The sequence below is a fragment of the Glandiceps talaboti genome, chromosome 13, assembly GCF_964340395.1.
Source record: "Glandiceps talaboti chromosome 13, keGlaTala1.1, whole genome shotgun sequence".
Lineage (NCBI taxonomy): Eukaryota > Metazoa > Hemichordata > Enteropneusta > Spengelidae > Glandiceps > Glandiceps talaboti.
The window spans coordinates 7217379-7233517 of record NC_135561.1 but is presented as its reverse complement, the minus strand read 5'-3'; the positions used below and the strand labels follow the sequence as shown (position 1 = coordinate 7233517).

General features: G+C 36.1%; 1 protein-coding gene across 1 annotated transcript in view; it reads left to right on the top strand.

Annotated features, from left to right (window-relative positions):
- Positions 1 to 10781, top strand: part of LOC144444581 (N-acetylated-alpha-linked acidic dipeptidase 2-like) — a 19987-nt gene extending 9206 nt beyond the window's left edge. The window contains exons 7-19 of the mRNA XM_078134059.1: positions 122 to 215; positions 858 to 953; positions 1686 to 1771; positions 2158 to 2277; positions 2753 to 2835; positions 3068 to 3131; positions 3592 to 3659; positions 4173 to 4264; positions 5025 to 5115; positions 5856 to 6117; positions 6887 to 6968; positions 7780 to 7878; positions 8965 to 10781. Of these exons, the coding sequence (XP_077990185.1) occupies positions 122 to 215; positions 858 to 953; positions 1686 to 1771; positions 2158 to 2277; positions 2753 to 2835; positions 3068 to 3131; positions 3592 to 3659; positions 4173 to 4264; positions 5025 to 5115; positions 5856 to 6117; positions 6887 to 6968; positions 7780 to 7878; positions 8965 to 9181 (1454 nt within the window). The 3' untranslated portion in view covers positions 9182 to 10781. The remainder of the gene's footprint in view (positions 1 to 121; positions 216 to 857; positions 954 to 1685; positions 1772 to 2157; positions 2278 to 2752; positions 2836 to 3067; positions 3132 to 3591; positions 3660 to 4172; positions 4265 to 5024; positions 5116 to 5855; positions 6118 to 6886; positions 6969 to 7779; positions 7879 to 8964) is intronic.
- Positions 10782 to 16139: the final 5358 nt, after the last annotated feature.

Sequence of the window (16139 nt, the reverse complement as noted above, 5' to 3'; positions counted from 1 at the left end):
GAACGGATAAAGAACATATCTCGTCATTTATAAACACGTATGTGTAAGATGAAATTACTGTTAAAAGCACACACTCTGTAACTTAAATGTTAACTTATCGTGTTTGTAATTGATTGCACAGATTATGCATTTCGCTATGAACCAGAAGATGCAAAGTCATTACCAACTATACCAGTTTATCCTATTAGCTACGCTGATGCCCATCAAATATTTCGGTAAGTTCTACCATAGACCCTCCACCCACAGCCTGTGAGTGGATGGTATATAGTTCTACTATATAAAACGTCTATCTTCAAAGCTTACGAGGATGGCTAAAGTGTGTTTACGGTGTAATCTAGAATCCCCGAATATTAATGTTTGCACGAGTAGCATATAAAACCCAATCTCTTTCAATTTCGAGATATAGAAATTGGCTCCTCGATCTTTATGCATTTAATTTTAAATGTGCAAGTTTTCGTCGATAATAGTTTTACAGAAAACGTTCACTCTGTCTTTCTTATGTAGAAAACAAGGGCACACTTTAAAAAAATGATGTTAACTTAGCCACCCCCTCTCAATAAACGGTATATACCAGTATTTACCCCTTGGTCACTTTGCATGAAGTCATGGCAACCTTTTGCTATTAACTGGATCATTAAATGAATAACTCAAAGAACTTGATAGAAATGTAAAAATGTGACCTTAATTTTCAATGTGCAGCGCCTGTATGTTCTATAACCAACCTAAAACTTGGGAATAAGCTGTTCCTTAGTCGTGCTATTAGAACTAAGAATATGAAAAATGGGAGGGGGGGGGGGGGGTTGGAGGGTCGGGAAGTGTTTGTTAAGTAATTGATCATCTAGTTGTATTTTCACCAGGCGTATGGACGGTGATCTCTGTTCGAATCGATGCGGAATAAATGATGATGTCCAATATCGCTACGGACCAGGATTTCGAGCACCAGACGATGACAAGTACGTACGAACTCAGAATGTCTTCTATAATGTCTATACTTAGTCTTAGTTTTCTGATAAGAAGTCTTAGTCGTCATGTGTGAATAAAAAAACACTCCTGTAGTGCTCTGAAAACATGAAATATACACCCTGTATATGCAGTGTATGTATGATAACAGACCATTTCCACAGAATGTACAGAATGCCCTGTATGCAGTGTATCTATGATAACATACCGTTTCCACAGAGTATACCGAGGGTCAAGGGGTGGAGTTTACTTCTGGTAGGACAGCCGTTCATATTACTTCAATTACTATACCAGTTATAGTGCAAAGGCTATATGCTACATTTAGCAACCAGTTCTCCTTTCCCTTTCATTCATTCATTCATTCATTCATTCATTCATTCATTCATTCATTCATTCATTCATTCATTCATTCATTCATTCATTCATTCATTCATTCATTCATTCATTCATTCATTCATTCATTCATTCATTTATTTATTCATTCATGCATTCTTTCATTCATGCATGTATTCATTCATTCATTCTTTAATTTCTGTGTTTCCTATCTGTCTGTCTGTCTGTCTGTCTGTCTGTCTGTCTGTCTGTCTGTCTGTCTGTCTTTTACTGTTGTCATTTTCTTCCCTTCTCCCCTCTCTCCCCTCGTCCTACTCTTTGACTTACCTTGAGATGCGTATTATCAGTAACATACGTGTAATACAATATATTTACAAATTGTTTGTTAACAGAAAGATCAAAGTTAGTGTACACGTGGAAAATAAGCTAGCAAAGTCGTACAATGTGATTGGTATAATAAAAGGCAAAGTAGAACCAGGTACGTTTACTTCTGTTTAATGTCGAACCAGGTTACTTTTAACGTTCGTTCACTTGTTAGTCAAAAATACCAGATTTAAGCAAAACTTCGATAATCATTATGGTATTTTTTAATTTCAGTTTAACATTAAGACTCATTTGTTATGTGGTTTAATGAGGAGATCGATATATGATGAAAATAAACTAGACCCAAAAGTAAATATTATCAAAAATACGAAAAGTACGAACGCATTTAGATTTAATAATATCTTTTTAGTAAAAGTAGATTTCCCTTGATAAGTCATATCGATATATAATTCAGGTAAAATGTTTTTTGTCATCCAATTAACAACGCCAAAGTTTGAGGACGGGTTTATAAGTGTTTCCTTTATATGAATAATTGACTAGATCGTTACGTTCTACTTGGTAATCACCGTGATGCATGGACGTATGGAGCGCTGGATCCATCAAGTGGTACTGCGTGTTTGATGGAGCTGGCTCGTGTCTTTGGAAAGTTATTGAAAACAGGTTTGTACGTATTAAAAAGTGAGTGATAGAGAGAAAGAGAGAGGTGATGACGTCCATATGCGGTATACAATTAGAGAGAGAGAGAGAGAGAGAGAGAGAGAGAGAGAGAGAGAGAGAGAGAGAGAGAGAGAGAGGCAGAGACAGAGAGACAGAGACAGAAACAGAAACAGAAACATAGACATAGAGAGATATCCCAGAGAAGAGGAGAGAGAGGGTAACATAGACAGACACAGCGAGAGAGAGAGAAATACAGTCAGACAAATACAGGGGAGGGTGTTACATGAATAAGTGAATAAGTGAATACTGAATATTGAATACTGAATACTGAATACCTTTTAGGGAGAACGTATGCCCAGTTTTCCGAATGAGAATGACATACGCATACCCCATCATGATTATTTCGGTCATAAAGTGTTTATTTCGACAACGGACAGTTTAATTGTTGTGATACTTCTTTTACATTAACCCCTAACAGGTTGGAGACCACGACGATCAATAGTATTCTGTAGCTGGGGAGCAGAGGAATTTGGTATTATAGGATCTAACGAATGGGTAGAGGTATGTATGTATGTATGTATGTATGTATGTATGTATGTATGTATGTATGTATGTATGTATGTATGTATGTATGTATGTATGTATGTATGTATGTATGTATGTATGCGTGGTGTGTTAGTGTGTGTCTGTGTATTTGTTTTTTACTTATAGGACGTTAAAGTTACCATGTTATTGGTTTGTCTGTATTTTTATGTTATATTTTTCATTCTTATTTTCGTTCTATTCTGTGTAGGAGTTTATGAAGAATCTGGCTACACGGTCTGTCGCATATTTAAATGTTGACACTGCAATAGTTGGTAAGTAAAACATTCAGAAATTAAAACCTTTATTTACACATACGTACTGAGATACTCATGTAGATATTAACATAGCGATATCTAAACCCACTAAGTATTTCAATTATCTGTCTTCTGTGTCTGTGTCTGTGTCTGTGTCTGTGTCTGTGTCTGTCTGTCTGTCTGTCTGTCTGTCTGTCTGTCTGTCTGTCATATTAACAATAGTTTTGGGAAAGCAAAATAGGTTTCACTTATCACCATAACATGGCGCCATATTAAAAGGATACTCTCAGTGTTAAGCATACGTGTAAGTTTGATAAACTTGAGGTACTCTCTGGCAGCTGCTTTCATCTCTTAAAATATTGCTATGATATATGTTTATCACAGTTCCTATATCAATGTATGTTAGGAGAGAGGGACTGTGGGTATACTAAGATACTAAGCTACAAAGCAATCATATTTGAAAATCTTTTTATTGCAGGTAACGACCACTTGCGAGTCAATGCAAATCCATCGTTGGTTCACATCATCCAGGAAATTCTGAAAAAAGTAATGAATTATAATAATACTATCGTTACCAATTTATCCAATTGACACAATACAGGTCTTGCTTTGTGTACTACAGATAGGTGATGAAGTATGGTATGCAATTAGAGAGAGAGAGAGAGAGAGAGAGAGAGAGAGAGAGAGAGAGAGAGAGAGAGAGAGAGAGAGAGAGAGAGAGAGAGAGAGAGAGAGAGAGAGAGAGAGAGAGAGAGAGAGAGAGAGAGAGAGAGAGAGAGAGAGAGAGAGAGAGAGAAAGAGAGAGAGAGAGAGAGAGAGAGAAAGAGAGAGAGAGAAAGAGAGAGAGAGACAGAGATAGAGAGACAGACAGACAGACAGACAGAGAGACAGAGAGACAGAGATACAGAGACAGACAGACAGACAGACAGACAGGCAGGCAGACAGACAGAGACAGAGATAGGGAGAGACAGAGACAAAGACAGAGGTTTTATCGCCCGACTTCTTGACCGCGTCCTTATCCTTATGATATACTTATCAATGTCTGTTATTTACCTGTAGATACCTGATCCATACCCAGACGATATACGTAAGACGGTTAGTGACACACGACGTGAACGAATGGGTTACATGCCATTTAAATATGACCCACCGTAAGTAATAACTGAAAGAGCATTTGTAAACACCCCCCCCCCCCCCACGTACCATGCCATGAAACCGACGAAAGGTTATAACAGGTATTCATATAATACCATGACTATTATTTGGATAAATCAGCATTCGCATCAAAGTCCGATTCCGAGTTCGCAGCACAGCCTTTATCGTACCTACACTGGCAGAAGAGACCATAATTTGTTTTGTTTTCAATTCTTGGTTTTCACACTTCAGTTAGACTCGCTCGTAGTTTAGGTGTCAAGATCAAGACAAACTGTTTCAATTGAGGTATAACTTGCATAATTTATATGTAGTTCACTCTACAGTCAATTTCAAAATATCGTGCATGCCACACTTTAAGATAGCAAGATTGAATGAGTATAGTTTCTTGCTACATTTTAAATTTGTCCAAGTGAAATGAACTACACATGCCAACATACACAGGCATCAAATGAACACCCCAAAGGACATTTTACACGCCTTTCATAGAGTGCTTGATACTAAGAAAAACATTGGCGCCGGAATGTCTGCATGGATACATAATACGGATATGGTTTATTTCATTTAGACTAAATGTAGCAAAAATGCAATCTTGCTATTGAAGTGTGGCATATGCAGTTTCTTGTTGCTTACTGTATGGTGATGTATCAAACGGAAAAGCTGCACGTATTTTGAAATTGACTGTATTTGTTTCAATTATTGACTTTGACTACATTTTAAGTAATCATGATAAAAACCCAGTTTTTCGTTCTTTTTAAGGATATTTCCACTACCAGCCAGTAGTGATCATGCACCATTATCACTGCAGATTGGCGTACCCGGTGTAATGATGTATTACATGTACGATATGGTAGGTATATTTGACTTGTCAGCTATACATCCATGGGTTTAATTTGTAAGGGAATGAATTGAGATTAAATTTGATTGACCTTTGAACAGCTTGCAGGCTTTAAGCCTTACCTAGATATCATAATATGAAATAATTTGAAGGGACGATCGCACAATTTCGCACAAGCTCAGAAACTAATTTCGTTTTGGACAAAAGTCACCTCTTCTTCGAGCTCCCCTAAACGACTCATGTCAAGTTCACAAGTGCGACATTGACAAGTTTATATATCATGTAAACTATGATGAAAACTGTAGCGGTCACACCACTACCATACGAGGATGCAATATAAGAACATAAAGATAAACAGATTAAAATACTACTGGAAACCCAGCACTGTATATCTCACATTAGAAGTAAATTTTTATCAACTTATTAACATCCCGGTAGTAAATACAGAACCTGTTTGAAGCCGTGAAAGAGGCTGTGATTTATACGACGATGCATATATAATGGAAAATTCACTATTATTATCATAATCATATCAGTATTATGTATCATCTACGTTTTCCAATACAGAATTGTCAGGTCATTCATCTACCGTTTCTAATATCACGTGATTTACACGTGATTTAACCTACTAGTAGGTCCATGGATAAAACGCAACCAAGAATAAATTCGCACAGTGAATGTTTTTCTCACTTTACATTTGATTATGTTCTTACAAGTCAGTACACAGGTGTTTTTTTAATAACTCCTTTCAGTTTAAGACTCCAAACGTATCGTGGTATCCCCTCTACCATACCGGGTACGATACATTTTATCTCGCTGAGACCCATTATGATCCCGAATTCAAGAACATGCAGTCGATGGCCAGAGTTTGGGGAGAATTGACACGGAAGTTAGCTGATGCCTTGATTTTGCCGATTAATGCATCCAGTGTTGGTGAAGCTATTCTTAGTAACTACAATTCATATTTGGATTATGATGTGGAACCTTATGCACTGCTGAAAGGAGTTTCATTTGGTAAGACATACTAATAGTCTGTATGGTACCCCGTGATGGGGCGCCCTCACACATCAGCCAACCCATTTGGCCAGTGAGGGCGGCGCGACAGGACGTATCTTACAAGCTGGGTGTTGTAGATTATTTTATTATAGACAAATGACCTATTCGGCTTATATGTTACATTCAAACAAGTTGATGCATTAGCAGTGCAGAGAGGTTAGAATGAAAACGATCAATGTATATTCAGTGACAACGAAAATGCAAATTGACTCTCATACAACTTTTCTTTCCGCCATAAAAATTAGCCTGAATAAATTTTGCTGTATTCCTAGGTTGGTTGGTCCATTTTTGTTGACTGACAGAGTGATGTACTCCTTGCTATTTAATTGTAAACATTAAGGAAATCATCATAGCGACTATAGTGTACAAGAAAGTAATCTCGTTTTTCATGGCATTTTGATCTAAAAGTATACAGTCTGTCACCTACTGCTTTGTTTTCTATATCATCCTGTTTCTATGCGAAATGGCAATATTTCATTGTGCCATGAAGAATCGTTGATTTCGTGAAAGACGTACGAGTTTTAAAATTTGGCTATATTTAATAGCATTCTAAATCTCACACTAGATTATAATGAAATTATTATCTACGCAAACAAGTATTGGTAAAGACTTAAAAGAGGTGTTTCGAGCTATTAGAACACATTGTTTTCCGTCTTCTTAAGATATATTACAGATTGCAAAAGTATACACGACTCATGATAACCACACACGTCTCTGTTTTACTCAGAAACTCTAGGGGATGCTATTGAAACATTCTATAATGCTACACAGCGCCTCCAACGGGCTGTAGAGTCATCGGAGAAAAATGAGTAAGTAGTTTACTTGGCATTTCGTGTTCTACGCGCCACTCAACTCCCTAACCTGCCTTCACTCACTCACTCACTCACTCACTCACTCACTCACTCACTCACTCACTCACTCACTCACTCACTCACTCACTCACTCACTCACTCACTCACTCACTCACTCACTCACTCACTCACTCACTCACTCACTCACTCACTCACTCACTCACTCACTCACTCACTCACTCACTCAACCACCAACCCACCCACCCACCCACCCACCCACCCACCCACCCACCCACCCACTCACTCACTCACTCACTCACTCACTCACTCACTCACTCACTCACTCACTCACTCACTCACTCACTCACTCACTCACTCACTCACTCACTCACTCACTCACTCACTCACTCACTCACTCACTCACTCACTCACTCACTCACTCACTCACTCACTCACTCACTCACCCACCCACTCCTTGCCTTCCGTCTCTCATCACAGCAATGCTTTGATTCCACCCCATTCAATATATCAGATCAAGAGCCTCGGTGTTATCTTTGAATCTAACTTCACAATGAAATTTGAAATTATGTCTAAGATTTAAACTTTTACTTTGAAATGCGTCCATTTCTTTGCTCCAGGCTATGATATTTCTTACATTTACATTTTTCCGATATGATTTCTTTATAAATTGCCAGTCATAATTTGAGCTCAGTCGATCATTTTAAACCCAGGGCCTGTACAATTAGAAAAAAGAAGTATGGTGATGGCGATCGTTCTTTAAATTAGCGTGTAATGTATCGCTATCGTTTTATGTTTTCATCCTTTGCAGTCCAATGGAAATCCGGTTATTAAATGATCAACTAATGTACATGGAACGAGGATTTATTGATAACATCGGATTACCCGAAAAACCATTTTCCACAAAAAGGTAAGTTTTAAGCATGTTTAAGCCTAAACAAATTGTTTGGTTCCGGTTACCCAACCCCACCTAGTTTTTTTTACGTCGATCCTTAACTTTGTTTACGTATTCGAGACAAAAAATAAAATCACGAAAACTGTATGAAGTCTCGCGAGAAATAGTGGATGCGGAAATTGACATCAACTTAAAACAGACAGTTCTTCCAATCTGGAAGGCCACAAAAAAATAATTCTTTGGTTCCGGTTACCCGACCCCACCCAGTTTTTCACTGCCGACCCTGATTTTTTTTTTACATATTCAAGAACAAAATTGTAAAATCACGAAAATTATGAAGTCTTGCAAGAAATAGTGGATGTGAAAACTGGCACCAACTTAAAAGACAATAGAAAACTGGTTTTCCAATCTGTAATGGCAGTACATCTGATGGAAAGAAACCAAAAATACAAAGACAATATGGAAAACAACGGACAACATAACTACCTGGACTAGACACTCACATATGAAAAATAATCTACCTACCCCACGAAATCTAAAATTGAGGGTAATCGGAACCACACAATTTTTTAGGTCTTAGTGGTAACTGGTAGAATTCAACTTGTTGTTACTATCACATTGATCATGACACTATTAAAGGGGAAAGCCGCTCCAGGATATGAAGTCGTTTTCATAAAATATGGGTTCCGGAGAGTCATTTCATGATTTTACATCACCTACATTTACTTCAGAAAACAGTTTGTGTCTCTATAGGGTATCTTTGCTATGACCTAATGCATCATGGAGTCAGCAGAAATAATGTATTCAAGTTGAACGCTGAATTTTCATGTAAACTGTTTTACACTGCTAGGGTAAAGGCACTTAGGATCTCTCTCCCCATAAAATCAGTGCTAGCCATTACCATGATTACCCAGGAGAATGTGTGTACCAAATTTCGTTTGGACTGTGTCAGCCTGGCAAACACCATACGGCCACCATTACAATAATATGACAGAACTCATTGGTTCATTTTTACATACAAAACCTTCAGTTATAAAGCTGTCTCCTACAGTTAACGAACTGACTTTTTTCTTTATTATTATTTTTTATTTACTATTAAAGACATATCATACACTCACAAACTGCCGAAAATGCATATCGCTCGTCGTACTTTCCCACATTGCGAGATGCTATCCGTCGACTGGACATCACTAATGATATTACCACAGAACTGAAGGAAGTCGAAAAAGAGATAGCAAGACTTACTTATCATGTATACTCAGCAGCAAGTACATTGGATGACGTCACTACTGCGTCATTAACAAGAGGGACACTATAAAGACGTCATTTCAAAATGTTTTACATCAATTTTCTGTCACTTTATTTTTGTAAAGAACTTAGGATACTTTTAGAAAGGGTTCCTTATGTAGACGGAATTGTTCCTTTGATTAGTTGAGTCGAAAATAGAGACCATTCAAGAACTGAATGCAGTGTGGGGAGTACTCTCGGCAGAACTATCTGGACACACTCTAAGTTACTTGGTGGAACGCTCAATGAAGCCTGGGAGTTCGGTTGGTTAACGACTTTAGACATCTAAATTGTACTTCACTGGTATGTTATTCTCACATGGCTATAAAGGCTATTAGCCAATGTGCCTCAGGAAAAGCTATTTCCAAACACAACGCAAATGCTTAGAAAGAAGACGTTACCTTCCATCCACAAGAGCTGTTGGGTTGTGAGCGTCAGTGTATGTGTCAATAGTCGATTGTACTGAACTTATCTGACATTTTAGTTTAAATGCATTTTGACATACAAACTTATCCACAAGACATTAATTTTCTTTGTAAAATATATTTTACAACACTATCAAATTAGAAAATGATGAGATTCCCTCTGCATATACAAAAGTGGGTTATAATTTTTCTCAACATTCACACTGTGAGATACGATAAGTCACGCCATGATAAGAGTTTATAAGTGAGAAGCCCGATCAGGGGTGAGATAGAGATGGGAGTCAAATATTGAAACAATTAAATCAGATACTAAAACTGGAAATTATCCCCTAAAACCATGTAAGTCACAGACCAGTTTTCTCCGAATCACCATGTTAGGGCGCAAAAAGGGAAATCTTGTGTTACTTATCTTAGCATTCAGTTTTAGATTCGATATGTGTCAATGTCAAAATACACGGAGACTATCATGACAAAACTAATTGCTAGGGACAAGCTTATTTTGAATAAAGATAATAATGATAAGACTGAACAACAAGACGTCGTGTGTTTTACACACTACATCTTCCAAATACAAACACAATCTTGATGTTTTGCTAACAACTATGGCAGATGGGGTCAGACGACTACTGCCACTCCGGTGATGTAATGAAAATAATGACGTCACAGGGTGATAGTTTCGATATACTGTAAAATATGAATGCATGAGGGGAGAACTGAAGAGCACACTCTCTTCATATCAGAAATACAGGGAACAATGCCATTGTACAGCCCGCGATAAAACACCACTGCGTTTGCTTGTTTGTGGTAATTAGCAGGAATAAGAAAAGCAAAAACACATATGAAATTAGTGTCAGGTAACTTATTATCAAAGCAAAAACACCACATGAGTCGGAATCTCATGACTCTGTTAACTGATAGAACTCTACACATTATAACGATCGAGTCCGACTGTCAGTGTTACATTATAACTTCCACAGATATAAACAAACTGATAAAAACGTCTTTCCTTAGTTAGCTCCCTTCATTCATTCAAACAAATGCATTGGTGTTTTTTCGCAAGTTGTAATGCAAATTATCTAACATAACGTGATTTGAATTGGACCAAATCACCAGACAGTTTGAAAATGCAATATTAGAAATGTAAATTTGATAGTTTATGAAGTACCAAAATATCTATATAGTAGGTTTGTGTGCAGTGATTGTATTGATAGGCTATACCTAGAATTTGCTGGGTAGATTTTTATGTTTCTTTTTACAATGTTTTGAATAGTTTGTAAACTGGAATCTTTTGCAAGACAAACTAAATAAACTTAAATTTGAAATATTTGTGACTATATATATGAATATATATATATATATATATATATATATATATATATATATATATACTTAATATATACTTATTAGTAATTTATGCAAATACATGAAATGTAAATGTAAATGTAAATGTATATGTATGTATGTATGTATGTATGTATGTATGTATGTATGTATGTATGTATGTAAGTGTGTGTGTATGTATGTGTGTATGTATGTATGTAGGTAGGTAGGTAGGTAGGTAGGTAGGTAGGTATGTATGTATGTATGTGTATGTATGTATGTATGTATGTATGTATGTATGTATGTATGTATGTATGTATGTATGTATGTATGTATGTATGTATGTGTATGAATGTTTTTGTATGTTTACAAGGGGAGACATGAACTATGACCATCAATTTGTATAGTTTATATTGATAGTTTACTAGTCTCTTTATCTCACATGTCATATCTCTAAATAGCAAACATTGGTGTCGACGGGCAAATGTGTTAGTGTTCACTGAAGATAGGCCATTCTAAAAAAATTACACTTTCCACTTGAACATGCTAATGATAATGTGTATATTTTCCTCCATGAAGGGTCTCCTTCCAAGCAGTAAACTAAAAAAACTTACTTTTGTTCTAGTATATATACTCTAGACAAGGAGAGCGTTTCCAAGATCATGAAAATATATTGGCCAAATCTTCTGGTCACGACACATTCTTTAACGTCACTATTAAAAACTTAACCAGGTTCAATCCCATGTTCTTAAATTAGTGTTATCTTATCAGTGGACCAATAAGGAATACGTAAGTAGAATTATGTTATTCTTTCTGTTGCATACCAACATTTTCTATAAATCTAAGAAATTTAATCCCTTTCTTTCATGATCGTAATTCAGATACTAGTATTGTACTTTAAACATTTTCTAACTATTAGTCAGTATAAATTTAACCAGTGTCAATGTTTTCGTTATTGATCACATTTATTGATGACGAGTGATGAAGATAAGCAGAGAGTTAGAAACGTTTGGTTTTATTGTACAACGGTTTCTATGAAACTGTAAGATTATTTGTTTGAACAGGGTATGTGTATGGCTGACGATAATCGATAACGGAATGACTGTACCCTGACCTCTGATTCACTGCAATACAAATTAGAAACGTCCCAGTTGGTGTTCAACTTTTACAACAATCTTGTTTCAATATTTACTTTGTAAATCATGTGACAGCATAACTTAAACAATCATATTGCTTACTGTGTCAAATATTTGTCAATGTGCATGGTGTAACCATGTGCCGACAATAGTATACCAGTACAATACATGCAAGAATACATGTGACAGAGAACAGGCAGCTAAATCAGTGTCGCACTTAGAATACCCAGTAGTCTTGATTTGAACATCACCGGGTACACATCGCCGTTCTCCTCTCCAACGAAACAAAAGCCTTTTGGTAAGTTAGATACATTTTCTTTTAATTAGCAACTTCGAGTGCTGAACTTTAACAAATCAAGTTCTATAAAATGTAGATAATGATGGCTTAATATTTCCACTTGGTAGTTATATAGTGACAGATATTCAATAGCTGTACATATTCCATCATGATTCTATCCAAAATACAATTTGACATCTATTAGTATTACTACTATTACTTTTTACTAAATGCCCATACTTTTGCTCTTCCTAAATCTTGAGCATCACAACATAGCAAAGGGGAGAAACTCGTGCATCTTGTCAAAAGAACGACTTTATCAGCATCTTAGAAAATTGTGTTTTACTTCTGAAAACCTTTTCCTCTCCATCTATTCAGTTTTATTTTTTATACCATGTAACCCCAACTGTAAATATCAAATCCGCTCTAAGAACAGGATATCTAGATGTAATTATTTGAAATGTCCTGTATAGAAGTTTCAACGAAGTAAAACTAGCTGCCGACATCAATGTTGTAATTCATGCGTCAAAATACAAGTGGCCCGCACGTGAAGTCCACATGCCCGTCTTATGAATAAATAGTGGGTTTTCACCTATTAAAGCGTATACGAACCATATATGCACACGAAAAACTATCGATATGCAAATACTATAACTGTCAATCAACATAAACCTCATTTATCTATTGACAATATTTAACTCTTGGACGAAAGTCGACGTATGGAAATTAACGTGACATAGAGTTAAGTAAAAAAAGTTGGTACGATTTGGTTGCGCAACCGTGCTGCTCGACTACGTTCTTGGGAGAGTCATCAGCGCGTTGTACATTCATAAATTTGTTTTAATGCTTTTACGCTCCAGTTTCGCCTCAGACAAATAAAGATTGCCATGAAAGTCTCTTGTCAAAACCATGGAACCAAATCAGAACATAAATAGTACTTTTACCATTCTTTAGTTTCACTTTGAAAGTAACCAGGCTTGACAACCTACAGTCGAAAGCATGTGGAATGGGGATTAACGTACGGTTTATTTGCCGCGAATAATTATTAGGACAGTAAACAATTAGACGTTAGAGATTTCTCTAAGCACCCTTCCCATCATACATTTCTACTCTTTGTCTTGACACAGTGCAAACTTTATGTTCAGGATGATGTAACATAATACTTCAATGTTTCAATTGACATTTCATTATAATTTGCATGACAGCGTCTTACAACGTTAGCCAAAGATTTGTGATGTTATCAAGTTGAGAGAACAACTGTTTCTAAAACCACCGGTCCCTGCGGTGTCTGAGCCAAACTACGATTTTTGACTGGTGGAATCGAAAGATTTGCATATAGCATTATAGATGGTTTCAATGATGTTAAATGTTATCAATAGACTAATGAGTCTGTATTGTTGTTTAGGTCGTGTTCATTCACGGTTAACGTCCATATTTGCATTTGAATATCTCATTAACGAGGGGACCGTAGTAGACCGTCCCAGCGTGCTTACGTGAAAACCCACTATTAAAACTATACGCGATAACAAAAAGACGAAATTATGACGGATACACTGAGAAAGCGGTAAACCCTCATGCAAAATTCTCGGAGATGACACAATACGCTGTGCATTAGGTCTACATCATAAGTTGATTATACTCAAGTCCAGGCCTTAAAACGCTCATTTCTCAGTGAAAACAGTTGTAACTGTAGAAATCGTTTCCCTAAAATACACATTATATTTCGATGCAAAATCCTTCACTGATGATAAACCATTTTTATTTCTCTCAGGAAGAAACCTACGCCACCGTTGAATATCCATTTCATCAGAGTGATTTGAGGTACATTATATTATATATTCTTATTTTTGTTTGTATAATATAATATAATATAATATAATATGAAATTATGTGACGTGACGTGACGTGACGTGACGTGACGTGACGTGACATGACATGTCGTGACGTATGTGACGTGATGTGATGTGGTGTAGAATGGTTTGGGGTGGTGTAAGTATCGTATGTATATTTGAATTATAATGTAATGTAATGTAATGTAATGTAATGTAATGTAATGTAATGTAATGTAATGTAATGTGGTGTAATGCATGTATATTTGAATTAGATTCAGATTATGGTTTTTTTATGTTAGTATATCCTTATTACCAGCTGAATATCCGATCTTACATCAACGAATTGATACATGGGATGGGATCCTCTTTCGCATGTATGTATTATTATAGTAATATACCGTTGACATTAGCATAGTAATTCGTTTGATAATAGCGACCATGGAGAAAATATTTTAACATATTAGAATGCATGTACTTTATCTATTTTTTGCAGAGAACGTGTGGATTTTTTTAAAAAAAGTATAAAACTGAGTTGGGATTATAGATTGTTAGGATGATTGGACTTTGCTTCAAGACATCTAGCCATAACGCTGGAACGCTGATCCTGAACATGCTCATTCCACTGGCAGTATTTTCAGCACTCATCAAAACTACTTGTGCCAATGGTTATCACAGTAATCAGTGTGGCAGAAATCAGTTTTCGGACAGTATTACAGGATCATGTCAACCATGCCATTTGTGTGAGTCGTTACCAGATGAGAATTGTTGGATCTGTGAGCAAGACCAGTCAACAACAGGTATTACTGTCATTATCCTACACGATGTACAATACGTGTCGCCTGTTCATCTTAATTATTCAATTGTAACCTCTACTCTAAAGATTTCATTTCATTCAGTAAAATAAGAAAAATGACATCATATAAACGGAAAATAAAGTCTAGTCCGAAATTACTTTTAGACATCACACTGAGTTAGTGACGACAAGAATATTCAACGAAACAATAATTTATCATATTCGTACAATTTTGTGTGAAAATATTCCCGCAATATTTATGTTGATGATGTCCAAATATGGTACATATGTCAGAGCAGGATATGCTATTTATACATTTGTTTACTCATTTGCATTAACAACTTCTGCTAATTATTTCTCATTGACCTAGACTGGTTAAAGAGATGATTAGATACTAGACTAGTTTATCGCTTACAAAAGGAATTTCACAGTGTGAAATTATTACATTTCCAGATATTGATGATGGTATGACAACGACAAGTGGTACCGTAGCAATGAATGGCCATAATATCCACTACAGATGGTTTATCATCTTTGCCATAGCTGTTATTTGTCCAGTTGTAACCATTCTTGTGACTGCTATAGTATGCTTGAAAACCAAAACATACAATAAACAGATTATCCTACGATTGAAGGGAATGCTCTGTGTGCAAGAGCAGTCAACTACAGGTATGGTCGGCAGTCATTGGAATAATATTAGCACGTTTCAACGATACACAGACATCGGAATGTCAAAACATAAGAGTTTTCTTTTTCAGAAGTCATTTTCGACAATTACTTGTTATTTTTCATTAATCATAAATTTACAAGGGGCGTTTACAAAACATTTATATTTTTTGAGTTATAATAATAATAATAATTATAATAAATATTTCTCTTATTGTTTTTAGATCTTGATATGACATTCCTATTTCTTCATAGAGTCGACATTCATGACATATCATAGTTCACTAACGTGTGTCTTTTTTTTCTTTGCTTGACATGGGTAAAATTAAGGAGTTCAAGAAACTGGCACACCTTCTCCTCCTCCTGTAGACGTATAGAGAGAGTTGTATCTCAAATCACATCACATCATATCTATTCAGCAGTACCTATGGACATTTATATTCTCTGCTAGATAATACGATGACGTTTACAGTGAAGAATATAATCGGTAATTCCCCAAACTATCAATTGATAAGTCTTTTGATAGTTTACCTGATGTGA